Genomic DNA, 18,412 nt, shown 5'->3' with positions numbered 1-18,412 from the left:
TTATTTCGCGCTATTGAACTTCTGTATAGAAACAGGATAAATCTCGAATACCTAAAACTTTTATGACATCTTATGACTGACATACACGGACACTCAAAAAATGGTAGTGGTCGCATCAAGTGATTGTACGGCATTATTTAGGCGATTGCATACTTCGCTCCGTGTATGGCAATCAATTGTTTGTGATAAGATGTTCTACTCTATGGCAGATTCCATATCCGGACACTCTAATATAGTTTTCATACATTTTGACGGGTCTTAACATTACGCAAGTCGTGTAGAACAAAATTTTAGAGCAAAGCATAGAAGAAAACGAGAAGAGGGTACACAGAGTTCCGTTGGCTCATCAAGACATTTGACTGTCACTTAAGTTGACGTTGTCATCCCTTTCTTTACCTTTTAAAAAAAACAGAGAGATAAATTAGTGAATCTTTATCCGCGTTCTTCACTTCTACGGTAGCACCATTACAATTTAATATTCCCGACTTAAATAGTCGATGATACTTTAACTAAAATTACTACTCTTTGAACAAAATATAGAACATGAGAATACAGATGTTTTTATGCCCACGCATAAGGGTAGCTTTACTTTTCCTTTGTCTGCTACAAAATGTTATAATCAATTTTATTTTACATGCAGTAAAGTCTATTTTTAATTAACGGAACCTGCAGTTACAATGTTGTGGTTTATTGTCATGTTCTAAACAACTAACATCTTTTTACATATTGTGAGAGCTTTATGTGTTTGTTGTTAAGGTTCGAAGTTCCGTAATTCGCTTTAATTTTAAATTTGCTTTATATTGCAAGTAATTTTGATACGATTAATTGATAAGTATTGATTGAATGCAGGTGGTTGTGGTTCCATTACACCCGTAATTTAGTAAAATTGAATTATTACAATGAAGTTTCAAAAGGAATGAAGAGTTAAAAAACTACTATAATATTAATCAAGTATTTTAAATAACTTTGAATGTAAATATAAAAACATGATGCAACAAAATCGGTCAATTCGTCGTCGGAAAAACAAACTAAATGCAGACAATAACAAAATAATAAAACAAAACATTTTCTAGTTCGTGAAGATTAAGTGGCAGTTGCTCTGCGCCATTTTGCTATCTACAAATGTTGGTTTTGTTTATGGTTTTTACCTCATTTGCTCGTTTTAAAAAAACAAAAAGTAGGCAACACAAAGTAGGTAATCTCAGATTAATCTCGATTAATTTATTTATATATCTCTGTATTTTTATCTTAAAAACATCCGTAAATCCTTGATAATGAAGAGTAGCTTTCAGATGTTATTTCCACTTAGATTTTAGCCGCGCGTTTCCTACAGTGGCAATAGACAATGTAGTTTATATAATATATTTTAAAAGTAAAAGAATCTAATCTTACGTTGTTGATGACATTTTTTAAAACCCCCTACAATCTTTTTTATTTATATTCAGGTCACATAAAGTTGTTTGTTGCCAGTGATTTATATTAAACAAAAACTTTGAATTTTGAATGTCATTCCTAAAGCAAAGGACAAAGAACACGTTTTTAAATGTTATTAGGGTTTTTTTTAGGTTTTTAATAATTGGTGGGACATCGCATTAAACAAGGATAAAATATGACGCTTCTTTATCTTCTAAGCGTGTTTGTTGTACAACAACAAAGATCCACTTTTAGACCTTAGTAGAAAAACGAAACGAAAGAAAAACTTTCCAAGAAAAAGGAAATCGATTATTAACATTAAGACACGATGACATAAAAGCGTGTTAGTTAAAATAGAGGGCGCTCAAGTGCTTTTAAATTAGAAAACCCTGTAATTTCAAACGTGATTTTGGGAAGACAGGTGACTTAGTTCATAATTTCACCGTTAGAGGCGCTGAAAATATTATCGAAAAAAAAAAGAACATTAAGTGTGTTTTTTCTCATAGATGTTTATATAATGTTATTTATGGTTAATCGCTGAAGTTGTCTTGTTACTGTATTGACTGATATTCTGTCTATGAATGCTTAGTTCTGTAGTAGGTAAATGAGCGTTATGGCATGTCTAATTCATTATATCTACTCTCTAGGTGCTTTGGTTTTCCAACTGACAATTTACCTTCCTTATGTTTGAGGAAAATCATGACTGTACATAAATTAGTATGTAAATTTCTTTTTAAAATTGAGGCCTTATCTGTAGTTAACTGAATATGTTCAGTAGATTAGATATTAAAATATCAATAACTATTTTTGCTCGTTACTTAATTAAAAAATTAGTAACTAACTGAATATATTTAGTAATCTATATCTATACTATTATAATAAAGCGTAAACACACACTTCTTTGTTATCTAAGACGTCAGCAATTACAGTATATTTTTGAATAATTCTTTATTTAATAAAGCCCTACACTTAGGTCACGCTTTAGGCTATATATTTTCACGCCATTAAACTAAGGGGGTAAATATTTTGGATAAAAACCCTAATGTGGGAAAGTGACCATAAACTGTTGCCAACATCGAGAAAACAAGATTGCCAAGGTTTGTCATGTCATGTCAGTTTGACATTTGCTATTGATAATTTGACAAATGTGAACGATAAAATAAAATTTTCATAATGTCATGCGGACGAAGCCGCACGGGAATATCTAGTCCATCATACTACTCCTCCCGATGTATCCCTTCACATTTAGACAACGCATCTTTGACTAAATTATGGCACAACTGTTTGGTCTCGCTTTGATTCCTATAAGCTTATATGGAGGTGCGTACTACTGAAATTGACTTGGCTGCGAAACAATCGACAAACGCACAACAGTTGTGCGACAGTTTAGTCAAATATCTACGCACGCTCTTATATTAAGTTCTGCTTTCAATAACAATTGTAAGTATCAAATTATTTTAGGTCAATAAACCTGTTTCTGATTCTAATTTTTCTGTGCTCAGCGCATCTTTCTTTAAATTCACGTCGCATTTTGTCGATTAAAACTTAATTAAGCTACAGATAATTAAGCAATATGGAATTCCTAATAGATCATAAACTTAATTGATATTTTATTGTATACTTTTAAACTAATTACAGTGAACATAATAAGTTGCCACTGACATAAAACTGTAAATGAAATAAAAGAAATTTAATTTATACAAAACAAAAGAATGAATACGTTACGATTATTTGGATTCAAAAATTACTTAAACATTCCAAATTTTAGATAACTCAGGTAAAATGTGAAGTTTGTCCACTTTATTATTATTAGTGAAAAATAAATCCATGAACGGTTCAGCCACCTTATTCTGAGTATCGTATAACCTTCAGTCATTAAATAAACACAACTAAAATCCCAAATAAACATACCTTTCCAGTGTATAACATCCAAACTTTCCACAATAAATGTAGTTACTTCAAATTGTACAATTGAAAAGAGATTTTCCTCCAATAAATGTAAATACAGTCGCTGAAATACGCAGTGTTCCGTTTATAGTAAAACACCTCGTTCCTCGCAATTAGTAAAACTCCCCTTCTTACAAATAATCAATTAGGTATCAGTAATTAGCAAAAACGACGGGAGAACAATAATAAAAAAAAAACAATTACCATACCGCTGAAAATCCTTTTTTCTTACACACATTTTAAAGTAGTGTTCTATAACCGCAAGAAACCCCACCGCCATATTCCCTGATAGTATCTGATTAAATAACCGGTCACGAAGTATTATGTCAAGCTCTCCCAGACAATTAGGTATACCGAGGGAAATACCCCAAATGTATCTATGCAATAAAACGCATCTTTTTTTGTTCGCATCTTTAGTATATATTCTGCTCTCGGATCAGTTACATCATTAGCGATACGAAGTCGTGAAGGTGAGTCGTGTACGCTCTTATTTTCCGACATTAAAAAATATGTTAAGAAAAACAAGTAACAGAATTATTAATCGTTTGACCGCTACGATTTTGTTTATCGTCTTTGCATACAACCTTTAAAGGATGCTTAAGAAGTAAATAAACATATTGTGATGTTTTTTTTAATTAAAAATATCATTGAATTTTTAGTTTAATATTTGCAACTTTTTCACGAAATAGTAATAACGTAATATTGATAAAAGTTTTATAAAAAATTAAATCTTATTGTTTTATTCACAGAAAATTTAAGAAAAATGAAGTGTTTATTGCTGATAGCATCTGTGGTGGTCGCGGTGGCAGCGCACGGTGGTCATGACCACAGTCACAGCCATAATCAAGTAAGTCTCTCTTTACCACATAATACTTCTAAATTATCTCTTTATTTCCATCTCTTTCTTTCTTTTTAAGAAAACATAGACAAAAATATTTGAACATAGTACAATTTCACTGTGGCATTGTTTCTTTTTAAAAGTGGGCCTTAGACTAAAATTTTACATAACTGTTGTGCAGTTGTCTTATGTTTCGCACCCCATTCAACTGTTTAGTTGCACAACAAAAATCTAGTAGTGTGTGCACCTCCATAGAAGCTCATAGGAACCAATGCAAGACTAAACAGTTGTGCGATAGTTTAGTTTCAGGCGTACGCCCTAACTTGATCCTAATATCACTTAGACAACTTAATCTATAAGTGAATTCCATTTTCCAGTCAGAGAAATCCGATCAACTGCGTGCGATTGTCAAACTGGAGGAGCCAAATGGTGGAAAGGTTCGCGGTAACGTGACCTTCGTCCAGGATGCTAACGGTAAGGTCCATATCCAAGGTGTGATCGTGGGCATGCCCGAGGGAGAGTACGGCTTCCATATCTACGAAAAAGGGGACGTCACCGGAGGATGCGGCTCTAATGGGGGACACTTCAATCCTGATAATGTAAGTTTAACAGCGCTTATATAAATATCCATCTATCCCACATTATCATGTTTACATCATCATGAGCAGCAGCAGCTCACTACACGTCCCCACCGAGGGCCTCGGAGCCTATCCTAAGTTAGGGTGACTAGGTCATAGTCAACCACGCTTGCCAAGTGCGGGTTGACGTAACACATATGTATCTTTTGAATTTCTTCGCTCATACTAATATTATAAATGCGAAAATTTAGATGGATGGATGGATCTTTGTTAGAGTTTGTAGCCTAAACGGCTGAACGGATTTCGATGAAATTTGGTGTAAATGTAGAGGATCGTCTGGAAGAACATAGGCTTCTCACATTTTTTTTCTCCGCGGACGGAGTCGCGGGCGAAAGCTAATATTTACATATTAGTATTAACATACCAGATTACCTTCTTTACACTATCTCACAGTTTTCAAATTTTTAATATATCGTTTTTATACAGAAAGAGCACGGCCACCCACACGACGAGGAACGTCACGCCGGTGACCTGGGCAACGTGGTCTTCAATAAGGACCAAGTGGCTAACGTAGACTTCTGGGACCACGTGATCAAGCTGTCAGGACCCTACTCCATTGTCGGCAGAGCTATCGTCCTCCACTCTATGGCTGATGACTACGGCAAGACCGAGCATCCTGACTCTAAGACGACCGGGAATGCTGGTGACCATGTCGCCTGCGGTGTGATTGGTTACTGGTAACCAAGAAATATAAACCATGCGTGTATTAAAAACCTTTTGTGATACAAATAAATTATGGTACTTATATTCATCAGTCTATTATTTTACTGGAGAAAGAACGTTAAAAAGAGATGCGAATTTAATTATTAAGTAAGAACATGGCAAAAAGCATTTATACAGAAATAAATAACCTCTCCTGATTTGATATGTACATTGAAGATTATAGTTAGTACTGTTTCCATCAGCAATATATGTTGAAAAATTTTCATATTTTTCGACCGGACTTTTACTGAAGGATAGCTGACATAGATGGGCATATTATAGGCTACTTTATCTTAATATTGCGTGGACGAAGTACGGGCAACAACTTATAACATAGGGAAGAATTATCATTAAAAAAATAAAAGGTAATGTACGGTGTTTATTTATTAAACACATTATTTATTGACAATTAGATCAAAACATTGGTGCAATAATATGTTGAGATGCTTGAGTTAATGTCTTAGCGTTTGTTGTTTGAATTGTGCCTCTCGTTTCGTCATTTGAGATAGCCACATAGCAGCTAACACTTGTGCAGCCTGTAAATAATACTAATTAGGTCTTGCGTACTTACATAATAGAAAAGACCCCTAGACAAAGTGACTTTCGATTAGCGATGTCGTTTGTAGAATCGACAATATGTGTCAAAATGTATAAGAAAGAATACGTGACAAGCACGTGCCTTATCAAATGTTTGTCAGTTCCAACGATAATCGAATGTTGCTTTGTCTCAGGTGGCTGGTAAATTTAAAAATCATCAAACTTATTTAACTGCTGGTTAAGTAAGAGTCGTACATAATATAAGGTAATTAAATGTTCTCTTCTATTTGACGGTTATTAGTAAACATTAATCGACTCTAAGGCAGTTGAATAACAACAAGAATCAGTGTGTTAAAAGGCTATTATAAAATCAAAGATGCTTATTAAGTTAATACAGGAATACAGGGCTGTTAACTAAGTAAGTCACCTGAAACCATGATGAGATGATGGTGACCCCTATCAGCCAGTCCTCGTCAGCTCTGATCTCCTGCAGGATTTCATCCTCACAGCCCACGTTGAAGTAACTCTTTGATCTGTGGAATTTACAGTCATCAAAAAACAGATAATACCGAATGTAAACGTTTTTTTAATAGATATTCAAGTCTTACTCCAGACACGTTTGATAAAACTGATGCCGAGCGTAATCCGTCTTCGCGCGGAATGCTCGTGGACAGCAAGATATGCTGATCGGCTGCCGGATAGCTTGGTAGTCTTCTGGACCATTCAAACCACAGCATTCATACTGAACAAAGTTAAGATATGAATTGTCGAAAAGTATTGTATTATGAAAAGCGCCTTAGTATTTGTATACGGCAAAAACTTAAGACAGTTTTAACAAATTAATTTTGTTTTCTATATCCAATTCGGAATGGATACGTATTTTGATTTTTAAGGTAATATAGAAACTGACTGTTATCTGCATGTCATCCCAAATCTTCTTATGTTGAGCCAATTCTTCGGTTGTAAAGTTTCGGAAGAATTGGTTGCGCATTGACTCGGAGACTCTGAACTCGAGGCCGTACCTCTGCACGGCGACGTACACAGCCACCAATAGCTCTACCACCAGGAACAGCATCAGGAAACCTACGTACTAAAAGAAACACCCAAAAATGCTCCATTGTAGATGAGGAATCAGGAATTTTAGAGAATTTTACAGAAAATCTAAAAATTTTGTGAATCCAGAGTTTGAAAATGTATCTATAATATACTAATATTATAAAGATAAAAAGATTTATTGTATGTATTGAAATAATTGGAAACTACTGGGCTGGTTTTAATTTTTTTTACCGTTAGTACGGTAATTTATCTGCGAGTAACATAGGCTTTATTTTTTTTATTATTTTTTAATTTCACGCGGTCGAAATCGCGAGCAACAGCTAGTTTCCATATAAATACGGTCGTACCATATTTCCCATTCTTACATTATTTGATGATATGTTATTGCAGAGACTACAGACCTCTGTTTCTCTCTCCCTTGTTCTGAATTCAAATTAAGGGTCGAAGTCAATAGGTACGTCAAAAGACTTACCAGACAAAGGATCTTAACATTCTCTTTAGCAGTACCAATGCAGCCGAACACCGCTACAGCAAACAGCAACAAGCAGACAATTATAATAAGTGTGTCTCCAGACTGTGTCCCATGGCCTGCACCATCACCGTATTTATTTAGCACCTTTATGTCTACTATCGCAAATATAGTGGTGCCAACTGCTATCAGCTGTTAAAAAGAATTAGCTTCAAAATTAATTAATACTAAAACATCCTTTAAACATGTAACAACGTCTTAAATGATAACGCAACTTTTTTTTAACTTTACAATAATAAAGTACTCGTGTATCAAATAAACCACTTCGAATTTTTATTTTCGTTGTAGTATTGCATATATATGTATGGTAATTTTTACAGAATTAGGCACATTTCCAAAAAATATATTTATCGAGAAAAGTTTGTCCAATCGTGATTCTGTTCCACGAGCCTTTAGTTAAAGGACTGAAGTTATACATACTAAAATATCACCAATCAAATCTTTGTAGAAATCCTGTTCTATGCTTCCAAAGATGCGCAATTTTGAAGAACAGCCCCTTAAACTCCGAATTTTGACAACTATCAGATTGTAAGCGGCACTTTAGATTTAAAATTCGTTTTCAGTATTTGGCCGTTAAATTCCTATTTATCATGATTTCAAATATAACAACTACATTTTATCATACTGAAGTTATATAAATTTTTCTTTGGAAACCCTTAATCCCTTTAAAATACTATTTTCATTTCTTGTACAAAAACAGCAATTAAAAAAAACAATAAAACTATCTGAAGCAGTACAAAAACCTAGTGTTAAAGCGTTCCCACTGATCGCTTAATTTGCTCTTTTCCACATTTCAAGTAGTGATTTATTAAATTTTAAGATTAAATAAAATGTTGTTAGAACATACAATACATAATCCATTTAAAACGAAAAGCAGCCATTTCGCGCATATCTTGCCGACAGATGCCCAATCGCACATCATCTTGACATCAATATTTAGGACACGACTACTTCAAACAACTTAGTAATATTTACTGAAAAGCCATAAATTATGTCTATTCCCTTCATATGCCTATAACCATTTAAAGAACATTTAAACAATTCTGAACTTTAACTTTGTTTAGTTAAAGCTGAATTTTCCGCAAATCGGTTCTGTAAATATAGATCTTCATTAGTTATTTGATGAGAACAGACACATGTATGGGGAAGTTATAGCTATGAATAATTAAAGAGATTCTATTGAAGTTAAATCGATACAAGAAAATTATACAGTGAGACATTTTATTCTTAATTTTCTCCCTCATCGCTTTTCTTATCCCAATAGTGTGGGCGTCGCCATATATTACTGGAATATCTAGCGAACCTTGACTGGATTGTAGGTTTTCAATCGCAAAGTTATGGGCTTTTTTTTATTCAACATCTACGGACTCTTGATCCTAACTCTTTTTTGCACATTTTGTGTCTTTTTTCGCTTTTCTGTTTTTTTTTATTCTTTTGGTTGCGTATTCCTTATTACATTAATGAATTCCTTTTTTCTATTATTATATAAATAAACATTTTTTCTTTTTTTTCCATAATTAGCGACAAATATATATGGTGCCTACATATGGAAGTTATGGTATTTCGTCCTTTGTGTTTTTTATTTAAGTAACTAGCTTTCGCTTTTCGCGTGGAATTGAAAAAACAAAACTGAATAACCTATGGGTTCTTCCAGACTACCCTCTACATCTATGCCAAATTTCATCGAAATCCGTTCAGCCGTTTAGGCTACAACCTCTAACAAACATCCATCCATCCACCTAAACTTTCACATTTATAATATTAGTAAGATAAGAAGTAAGATATCTATTGCAAGACCTGAAAATGTATGTGAAAATAAAATTTAGTTTAGCGACAACAAATAATAATTTATTTGATTTTCGATTTAGGTAACATATTCTAGAGAAATTTATTTCACAACAAGTTATATCTTATAACAAATTAATTAGTGAAGTAAGTTCTACATATAATCAAACTACTTGATTAAAAATACACAGGTAACTTTACATAAGTAATCAGTACCTTAAAACAATATTTACAAAAAGGTTTAAACACTACTTACATCGTATAAAAATATCTTAACTAAACTCTTGTCATTTACATTCTATTTTACATCAACTAAATTAAAACCAAACAAATAACAAGACAACTAAATTATACAACACTATACAGTTTAAGTAACAACAATAGTTTTTTTTTATTACTTTAAATTAAGTGCTTGATAAAAAAATAAACCATAGACGTGAAGATGAGGACCAGAGAGTTTCTAGAATTCGCAGAGCTGTTTCTTTGCCAGCCCTCAACAGGATCTCTGAAAAGGAATAACAGAGTTGCTACAACCAACAAAGGTAATGACTCTTATGGCGCCGTTATTGCATACTGTAGCTTAAGCCAGAGAACTGTAGCTTTAGAGAGCCTGTAGATGTAACCTAAGAGTGTTTGTAGCCTATACATAAACTTTGATTTGTTAATAACTTACGGTATTTAAATAAGCCTCTGTGTTTACCAGAATATCCTCTACATCTATGTCAAATTTCATCGAGATCTGTTCAGCAATTTTGGCTACAAACTCTGACAAATATCCATAAGACTATCAATCCGCATTTTTAATATAAGTAAGAGAATATTCAAGTAAATATTGTATCACGTACGTTGCCTATATCGAGATATGAAGATGTGATATCAGATATTCGGATAAACATTTTTGTTGCTCATTTTAATATCACCGTCGCAAGATAAAAAAAGGTAAGAATACTGACAAAAAGGGTCAGGAAGATAAGACAATGATTTGTTTCATTTACCATGTATTTAGTCTGTTGATTTTACTGAATTTCATCCAATAATATGCTTGAGGCGCTCGTGATTTGAAATTGTTTGAGTCCATTGATAACACCTTAGTTACTGTCTCAAAGATCTATGGTATAGAATCATTATTAATCTTTAAAACTATTCGTTCATCTGCATGTAGTTTAAATAATCATCTCCACTTATGCTGGGTTTCTGAAGTTTCCATTTATTTCATCATTGCCTAGCGGTTTATCAATGTTTGGTTGACCGAAGTAACAACGGAGTAAAAGTAACGTACGTCGGAAACGCATTTCATAAAGCTATCTAACAAAGCACTAACGAATGGTTAAATGCAGCTGGGAAACTGGCCATTAGATGGTCTATGCAGATTAAATTATTGTGAAAGGTTTTCGTTACTTACACATTCGACGCCTCACCTTGAGGTGTGAATGCATTATGAGTTTATTTGCCGAAGAATTTGTATAAAATCATATTGACATCCCTTTCATTACCTTTGTGAAAACAGAGACAACCAATCCAATGTCGAGGATTATCATAGAAGCAGTTGTGCCGTGCTAACTTACCACATCTAATAGTTTAAATTTAAAGATATCCTTTTTGGTAAAATACAACAGTAGTAGTTTAGAAAAATCTTTGATTTCTTCGTTTTATGTGTGATTTAATTTTTAATATTCGGTTAACTTAGAAAGTAATCGAGCAATTTTTAATTATTACCTATCGATATGCGAGTGATCGAGACCTAAAACTCTTAAATATATCGATGTCAATATCGATTTTTTTCTGTTATTGTACGTAAATTTATTACGTTTACGTTTTGTAGTTACAAACATCTATTCTATGCAGCCTCATACATTAAGTTATTGCCTTAACTAACAAAGTAAACGTGTTCCTATGTAGGTCAACGCCAGTCTTGGTTTATATGAATTTATTACAGCTTCTATGGGTGTAGTAACTATAAGGTGCAGGTAATATAGTATAAAATGTAGCGCAAAAGGCAATTTATTTTTTAGGTATTTATCATTTAATTCTAAGGTTTTTTATAAAAGGTTTACAGAATAATTAAATTGGTTTGTTTTTTTTATATTCTATGACGAGTATTAAAATCTGTGTCCTTATTTATATGATAAGATTGTGCGCATACTTAAAAATAAACTTTCGCACAACTGTTTACTCTCGCTTTATTCCTATGAGCTTATATGGACCTCAATACGCACCTCGCACAATATTTTAGTTGTGCAACTAAACAGTTGCAACAGTTGTGCGAAAGTTTAGTCAAAAGTGTGCGTACGCTCTACATCTAAAGTGATCTGCCTACAAGATTCCGATGACACCGCAGGCCACCCGACCTCCGGCGTTCCCGGTCTTCCTGGAATCAGGATGGTCACTCCTGCCAAAGTCATCTGCCTTTTCGTGAAGGACCACAGCTCGGCCCACGATAGAGTATTCTCCGGTCAGACAGATCACACTGTCCACATAGTCTAGAACACTGACTCGGTTCTCGTCGAAGACCACGTTGCCTAAGTCACCGACGTGACGGTTCTCGTCGTTGGGGTGACCATGGTCCTTCTAGAAAGTGATATATAAAATGTTTAAAGAGTCTTAGAAAAATATGATTCAAAAATTAAAGCTTATTTATACTTAACTTTTTTAGAATTCACATTGTTAAATACTTTAAATGTTTTCTAAATACGCTAAATAAAAAAAATCAACCAAACATCAGGACAAACATGACATTAGTTAATAGTAGCTTCTAGACATTTCTACAGTTTACTTCCTTCTACTTCTTAAAACTTTATTTGCATTCCTTTTCCATTAATCTATTAACAACCTGTATACAAATAATAATAAAAATCACTAACATGATGAGGGTTGTAATGAGATCCAGTTGTACCACATCCTCCAGAGATGTCTCCCTTCTCATGGACATGGAAGCCATAGTGTCCTGGTGCAAGGCCCACGATCGCACCCTGAACGTGGACTTTGCCGTCAGCTAGTTGAGTGAAGGTCACATTACCGTGGACCTCGTCTCCACTCGGCTGCGTCAGCTTTGCTATCGCCTTATATTGTGCTGGCTGGAATGTATAAATTCGAAAATTTAAAAAAAGAATAAATTTTTGAAATATCGTGAACGAGTTAATATTTTAAAATAACGCCATAGAGTTACATATTCTAGAAGTTTTTTAGCTTTTTTTTTCTCACGTGATATTTTTTAATGTTTTTAAAAGATGTATTCATACATACATGTTCATGGTGAGCAGACACGATCGCCGCAGAAGTAAATAACAACATCAACAGCATTTTGTTATAATTCTGTAACAATAGAATATAGTCCTAGAAATTTAGTACAATGAAAAATAAACTTTTGCGTCAAAGCGATATTATATGGAAGTAAAATCCAAGTACATTTTACGAAAAGAATCTTGGGGTACTTTCATTTATTTAATGTCACTTCTAGACATTCCTAATGCTTCTTTTATCTTAAAAGTATCAAAGAGTAATTACTTGATAACAAGGTGCTTCAATTATATTCATAAAAAAAACTCTAGACAGTAATTAATTAAATTACGAAACGGATAATGAAATAAAAACAAGCAAAACTTTGTATTTATCTTAAGTGTTATTGTGGCAGAATAATTATCTTGCTTTCGTAAATAAAAAACAAAACATCAACATTACGTCATAGATTGGAAACATTTTTCATATCGTTAAGTTAATGTTTTTTTTTAATAATGGATTTGTCGATAGCTTAGGACATGTATTAGACTTGAAACCAACTTTATGTTGAGTAAAAAAACGTAGTCTAGTAAGAATTAACTAAGTAAATAAGTAATTTTTTATACTATGTTTTCTTCGATCTTTTCTGCATTGAGTTACGCTTAATTACATGCAGGTGGTCGCAGATGTCAATGTGACGTGTACTCTTGGCATGCGAAAGTCTATATATGATGCTTATACGTTTATAAAAAAATTATTTACTTTGTTCATAAGCTCTTTCTTGATAAATATAAATATGCAAGAAAGTTGCAACAGAAATATAAAAGACTAGCTGTTGCTCGCGACTACGTTCACGTAGAATTAAATTTAAAAAAAAAATATAGGCTATGTTAGTAATAACATAGCACTTTAATTGTAAAAGAATTTTTGAAATCAGTCCAGTAGTTTAAAAGTTAGGTCAATGATTATTTACTTCTTGTATTAAAAGTCATTTAATATTAAATTAAGCAGGTCCTTAGCGTTGTTTTTGTCATACTAAATGTACAGTATAGTGTCCATTACGACTGTGAATATGCCAGCATTTATTAAATAATCCAAAACTAAATTCGAATAAGGAGATATACGTAAGTTTAGTCAAGGGTGACCTAAGTTTAGGTCGTTACTCCTTAATACCACGACAGTGCAGTATACTTGAAAACGTCTGTAGTTTCGTTCTATCGTTTAATTTAATGAGCATATTGGCCTTTGAAACACAAATGTGTAGCAAAATGCTGCTCTGACACCATTTTATTCATTTCATAACAATATAAGTATAAGTGATTGTGGTGCAATACATTTAAAAGCTTCATTTAACCTTTAATCTGGATATTATTAGAAATTCTATAAAATGTTTAGCATCCCTTACTCTGGGGTAATCAAAATGTTCTTTGTCTTGAACATTTATTCAACAATTCAAAAACTATTGGGCCGATTTCAAAAATTCTTTTACCATTAAAAAGCTAAGTTGTTGGGTAACATAGGCTATATTATATGTAATAAATACAAAGCAGTGATTTGTGCGAGAGTGAGTGATAACATTGAATAAAACCAAGCGTTGGGATCGGGGGAAAACCGTGTCTTTATATTATTAAAAGCTAGAAGTAAACAAGTAAATTTACAACGAAATTTTAAGATAAAATTAGAAATAACTAAACGGAAATTACGCAAAGAGTTTGCAGCCTATCTAGCTATCACCCGTGACCTCGCCCGTGTGAATTTAAAAAAAGTAAGTAAGCCTATTTGTTTTTCCAGACTATCTACATCTGTGCCAAATTTCATCAAGATCTGTTGGGCCGTTTAGGCTACAAACTCTATCAAACATCCATCCATCTAAACTTTCGCAGTTATAATATCTAAGTAATGCGTACGTTTCTATGCGAGTTCTGGTGAATCAATTTTCTTGTAAAATAAAGCGTGTTATGGGAGTAAACTAGAAACTAAAAGTTATTTAGATTAATAAGAAAAGATCTAGTATGGAATAACATTAGATTTATCCTTAATACCCGACTGACAAAGAGGATAGTCTTATTCCCGCGTATATTATTTTTTTTAACATATGATTGCGTTTTAATTTATTTCACATTTTCACAAAAGAACCTAAAATAAAAGTAGATGTTAAACAAACAATAACATTAAGATTAACTATAAAGTTGTTATGCGTATCAAAAAAGCAATAAATGACCTTGAATTTATCTTCAAGTACTCGTCACTGTTCAATAAAAGCGATAAAAAATATATCAACAAACACAACTCACCGCAACGAAGTCTGATCGCGAAATAAAACTAATGGCCATAATATGCTATGCACTAGTCAATTGCAACATCCAACGACAGATGAACCATCGAGGTATACTATCCTTCCCCGTTTCAACCTAATCTTAGTATATCTAAGAGAGGAGGAATGGTTCTTGTTACATTGGACGAGTTAACCGGTTTCTTTGCAGCAATCAAACATTACCTATGATAATATACGAGGGCTATTTATCTCGCGTAGCTACTTTGTAAATAGCTTCTAAAGGACGCTCGGACAAGTTTCGTCCACGAAGGTATGGAAAATTTAGTTTTAATTGCTTGGACGATGCACCCGAATGTTGGCGACATGTTTTTAAAAGTTGTGCAATGGTTTATGCTTTGTCTTTATATAAGGAAAAAACATTGTTATTGAGATACATTATATTGTTAAGCGTATAAAGATATTATTAATGCAAATAGTGACATATTCTAATTGTGTAATCTATACTAACATTATAAAGAGAAAAGATTTTTATTTTTGTATATATTGAAATAACTTAAATACTACTGGGCCGATTTTAAAAAATCTTTCACCGTTAGAAAGGTAATTTATCTGTGAGTAGCATAGGCTATATTTTTTTTTTTATTTCAAGCGGGCGAAGTTGCGAGCAACAGCTAGTTATTAAATAGTTTAGTACCTAAATTGAATGTTTATCAATTATTTCATCATTATTAAATTATTAGTATTACACGATTAGAACCTTAAAAATCATAGTAAATCTAAGGTTTTTTTACATTTTTAAATTATTTTAAGTGATTTTCGTTCGAGATTTCCTTATACTTTGTTGTTATTATCTTCTATTTTATAATAGTTACGTAGTTATAATAATAATCTTTTAAATTTTTATACGTCTATGTTTCTATTAGTATTCAAATATTCGCAATTTATTCGTATTGATAAACTAGTACGTAATTTATTTGCACACGTAAGTTATTTGTAACAATTTAGCGATTATCAACGGACGAGGTACATTATGTTTCATTTGGTACCGATAGTTGGTAATATGCATATCAATTTTCTACCGAGTAATATACAAGTAGAACTACAAAAAAATTACTATAAAAAATATATTGAAAAGTAAAATTTGCCTTTCAAAATGTAGCAAATAAATATAACTATTTTTAATGTCCAGGCGCTTTTTAATTTGCGATACTGAATTGATGCAGAAAGCACTAACACCAAAACAACTGTTGAAAGTCCTTTTTTTAGTGTTCACTGTTTTAATTTACAAATTAGGACGACTAATTATTCATAGCCCAACATCATCGAACCTTTTAAGTCAATGATCGCATAGATTTTTTTTAAATATTATAAAATCGTGCAATAGTATTTATTAATATTACTATATGACCTTATTGCTACTATATCAATAAAGACACTTACTTTTAACAAGTCGCAGCGTTCTGATGGTGGTACACCTTGATCTAATTATTCTTCAAAGTTCAATATCAACGTCCTCAGGCGGTGTACAATTGCCTCATAGCAATTGCTTCAATACTTTAATGCAGTATCTATACTATTATAATAAAGCGTAAACACACACTTCTTTGTTGCCTAAGATGTCAGCAATTATAGCATAATTTTGAATAATTCTTTCTTTAATAAAAAAGCCCTACACTTACGTCACGCTTTAGGCTATATATTATCACGCCATTAAACTTAGGGGGTAAACATTTTGGATAAAATCCCTAATGTGGGAAAGAGACCATAAGTTACTGCCAACATCAAGGAAGCAAGGTTGCCATGCTTTGTCATCATGTCATGTCATTTTGACATTTGCAATTGATAATTTGACACATGTTAACAATAAAATAAAGTTTTTATTATTCCATGCGGATGAAGCCGCATGGGAACAGTAAGCTTATAGGAATCGAAGCAAGACTAAATAGTTATGCGATAATTTAGTTTCAGGTGTGCGAACGCTCAATTCGATACATAAGCACTTGTTATTCGTACAACGTAATATCATGTTCACTTTAACGTCCCGTTAACAAGGTTATTGTTTAATCTGTTCAGAGCAGTTACAATGGTTCATAACAATCGTCTTATAACAAGGATTGTATTTTGTTTAACTAGTGGTTGCCCGCGACTGCGTCACCGAGAAAAAAACCATACCTCAACCTCCCTCCTCACACATAAACTGTTAGTAAAATTGTGATTCTGTTTAGCCGTTTCTGAGATTATAGAACAAAAGGAGGACAGATAGACAAAATAAAAAAAAAAAATTTCGTTATAAGTAACATCTTGTGTACGAAACTTGTTTTTTTATGTAAATAACTGTAAACTAACAATTACTGGCTTTACCTTTGGTTTCCACAGTCAGAATACCAGTACAAAAATAAACTGCCATTCCTTTTATTGTCTTAGTAAAAACAGAGATAGCAAATGTTTGTAAACAGTTGTTACCGCAGTGGAATCCCGCCGTAATATTTCAAAGCAACCAAGCGGAAAACGATTATAGACAAGATTTTAAATTAAAAATCTTCGAACATTTATCATTAGAGATAATTATTTTTAAAAAAAACGTGTAATTAATATTCAGCACGATTATAACATCGATTTAAAAAAATAAAACAATTAGATCGTAAAAAAACTTACGAGTAAAATAACTTTTAAAACCAAAATTAAAACATTAACTTACCTTTTTATGGTTATCACTACACAATAAACAAAATTACTATAAAAGAAGTATTTTTAATACCTAATTAGATTTCAATACAATATGCGATATTTAAATATTTACTAATGAAAAAAAACTTACCAATATCCTGGCTTTACAACACTTTTGTCACAAATTAAAAAAAAATAGTCTGTCACCGCGGCAAGACATGCACAGACTAAAATATGCACCATGAAACAGATTGCGAGATAATGGATGTTGATTCAGTCGCTGATCTATGAGTGCTCATTGCCGAAGTACTTGTACTGAACTTATTGCTATCTCTCTCACACTAATTAAAATAAACAGGGACAACAATACGTGTTTTATTGTAAAAATCTAATGGTAACGATTCTAATTGCGTTTGTAATATTTATTTGAAACTAATACATCAAGGTAATTCCATCTGTCAATGACTTTTTACAATTTTTTTATTATTTATTTTTTTCGTTACGTGGAGTAGTAGTTGATACTGTAGCTGGTATGTGTATAATCACAAAGTTTTCAGTTTTGTTACAAGATTGATTGGTCGTTTTTAGTCATAATTTGTTTAGCAAAAATGGAAAAAGCGCCATCTTTTGTTAGCATTGAGAACTAGTAAATGTAATTGAATTAAATCAGTTTATTGTAATCTCAAATAGTATTTATAGATGTCTCATAATTAAAAAGATACTACATTAAAAAAAGATTTAGCATAATTGCAAAAAAGCCAACATCACGCGGTGTTCCCAGGCGGTCACCCATCCAAGTACTGACCGCG

The 18,412-nt window shown here is 32.6% G+C and overlaps 3 protein-coding genes across 4 annotated transcripts; 1 reads left to right on the top strand and 2 right to left on the bottom strand.

Moving 5' to 3' along the window:
• Positions 1 to 3,724: 3,724 nt before the first annotated feature.
• Positions 3,725 to 5,587, top strand: LOC106104047 (superoxide dismutase [Cu-Zn] 2-like). The gene is made up of 4 exons (XM_013283988.1): positions 3,725 to 3,830; positions 4,110 to 4,207; positions 4,576 to 4,797; positions 5,263 to 5,587. The coding sequence occupies exons 2-4, from the start codon at positions 4,124 to 4,126 to the stop codon at positions 5,515 to 5,517; spliced, it is 561 nt and encodes a 186-aa protein (XP_013139442.1). The 5' UTR covers positions 3,725 to 3,830; positions 4,110 to 4,123; the 3' UTR covers positions 5,518 to 5,587.
• Positions 5,588 to 5,963: 376 nt separating this feature from the next.
• On the bottom strand, positions 5,964 to 8,582 carry LOC106103701 (23 kDa integral membrane protein-like). Its single transcript, XM_013283538.1, has 6 exons — positions 8,508 to 8,582; positions 7,604 to 7,792; positions 6,986 to 7,165; positions 6,684 to 6,817; positions 6,503 to 6,608; positions 5,964 to 6,074 (listed from the first exon to the last, which is right to left on the bottom strand). Exons 1-6 carry the CDS (start codon positions 8,580 to 8,582, stop codon positions 5,991 to 5,993), a joined length of 768 nt encoding a protein of 255 aa, XP_013138992.1. The 3' UTR covers positions 5,964 to 5,990.
• A 904-nt stretch (positions 8,583 to 9,486) lies between these two features.
• LOC106105103 (superoxide dismutase [Cu-Zn] 4AP-like) lies at positions 9,487 to 17,831 on the bottom strand. 2 transcript variants are annotated; one of them, XM_013285342.1, is made up of 5 exons: positions 17,755 to 17,831; positions 12,689 to 12,757; positions 12,307 to 12,519; positions 11,763 to 12,013; positions 9,487 to 9,950 (listed from the first exon to the last, which is right to left on the bottom strand). In XM_013285342.1, the coding sequence occupies exons 2-5, from the start codon at positions 12,743 to 12,745 to the stop codon at positions 9,845 to 9,847; spliced, it is 627 nt and encodes a 208-aa protein (XP_013140796.1). In that variant the 5' UTR covers positions 12,746 to 12,757; positions 17,755 to 17,831; the 3' UTR covers positions 9,487 to 9,844. The 2 variants fall into 2 exon arrangements, with proteins under 2 accessions (XP_013140796.1, XP_013140788.1); XM_013285334.1 differs by lacking the exon at positions 17,755 to 17,831 and adding an exon at positions 14,956 to 15,049.
• Positions 17,832 to 18,412: the final 581 nt, after the last annotated feature.

The sequence above is a fragment of the Papilio polytes genome, unplaced genomic scaffold (assembly GCF_000836215.1).
Source record: "Papilio polytes unplaced genomic scaffold, Ppol_1.0 DF824270.1, whole genome shotgun sequence".
NCBI lineage: Eukaryota > Metazoa > Arthropoda > Insecta > Lepidoptera > Papilionidae > Papilio > Papilio polytes.
Note: the sequence above shows the minus strand (reverse complement) of the source record. Positions and strands in the feature narration are given on the sequence as shown.

Bases quoted from the DNA above. Each gene is read 5' to 3' on its own strand.
- LOC106104047 (XM_013283988.1), top strand. From the start codon at position 4,124: ATGAAGTGTTTATTGCTGATAGCATCTGTGGTGGTCGCGGTGGCAGCG. The intron at 4,208-4,575 runs GTAAGTCTCTCT...TCCATTTTCCAG, and splicing joins ACAGTCACAGCCATAATCAA to TCAGAGAAATCCGATCAACT. The intron at 4,798-5,262 runs GTAAGTTTAACA...GTTTTTATACAG, and splicing joins GACACTTCAATCCTGATAAT to AAAGAGCACGGCCACCCACA.
- LOC106103701 (XM_013283538.1), bottom strand. From the start codon at position 8,582: ATGATGTGCGATTGGGCATCTGTCGGCAAGATATGCGCGAAATGGCTG. The intron at 6,818-6,985 runs GTCAGTTTCTAT...AACTTTGTTCAG, and splicing joins GGGATGACATGCAGATAACA to TATGAATGCTGTGGTTTGAA. The intron at 6,075-6,502 runs GTGACTTACTTA...TATTATTTACAG, and splicing joins TCATCTCATCATGGTTTCAG to GCTGCACAAGTGTTAGCTGC.
- LOC106105103 (XM_013285334.1), bottom strand. From the start codon at position 14,994: ATGGCCATTAGTTTTATTTCGCGATCAGACTTCGTTGCG. The intron at 12,758-14,955 runs GTGAGTTGTGTT...CTATTGTTACAG, and splicing joins CGCGATCAGACTTCGTTGCG to AATTATAACAAAATGCTGTT. The intron at 12,014-12,306 runs GTTAGTGATTTT...ATCACTTTCTAG, and splicing joins CTCATTACAACCCTCATCAT to AAGGACCATGGTCACCCCAA.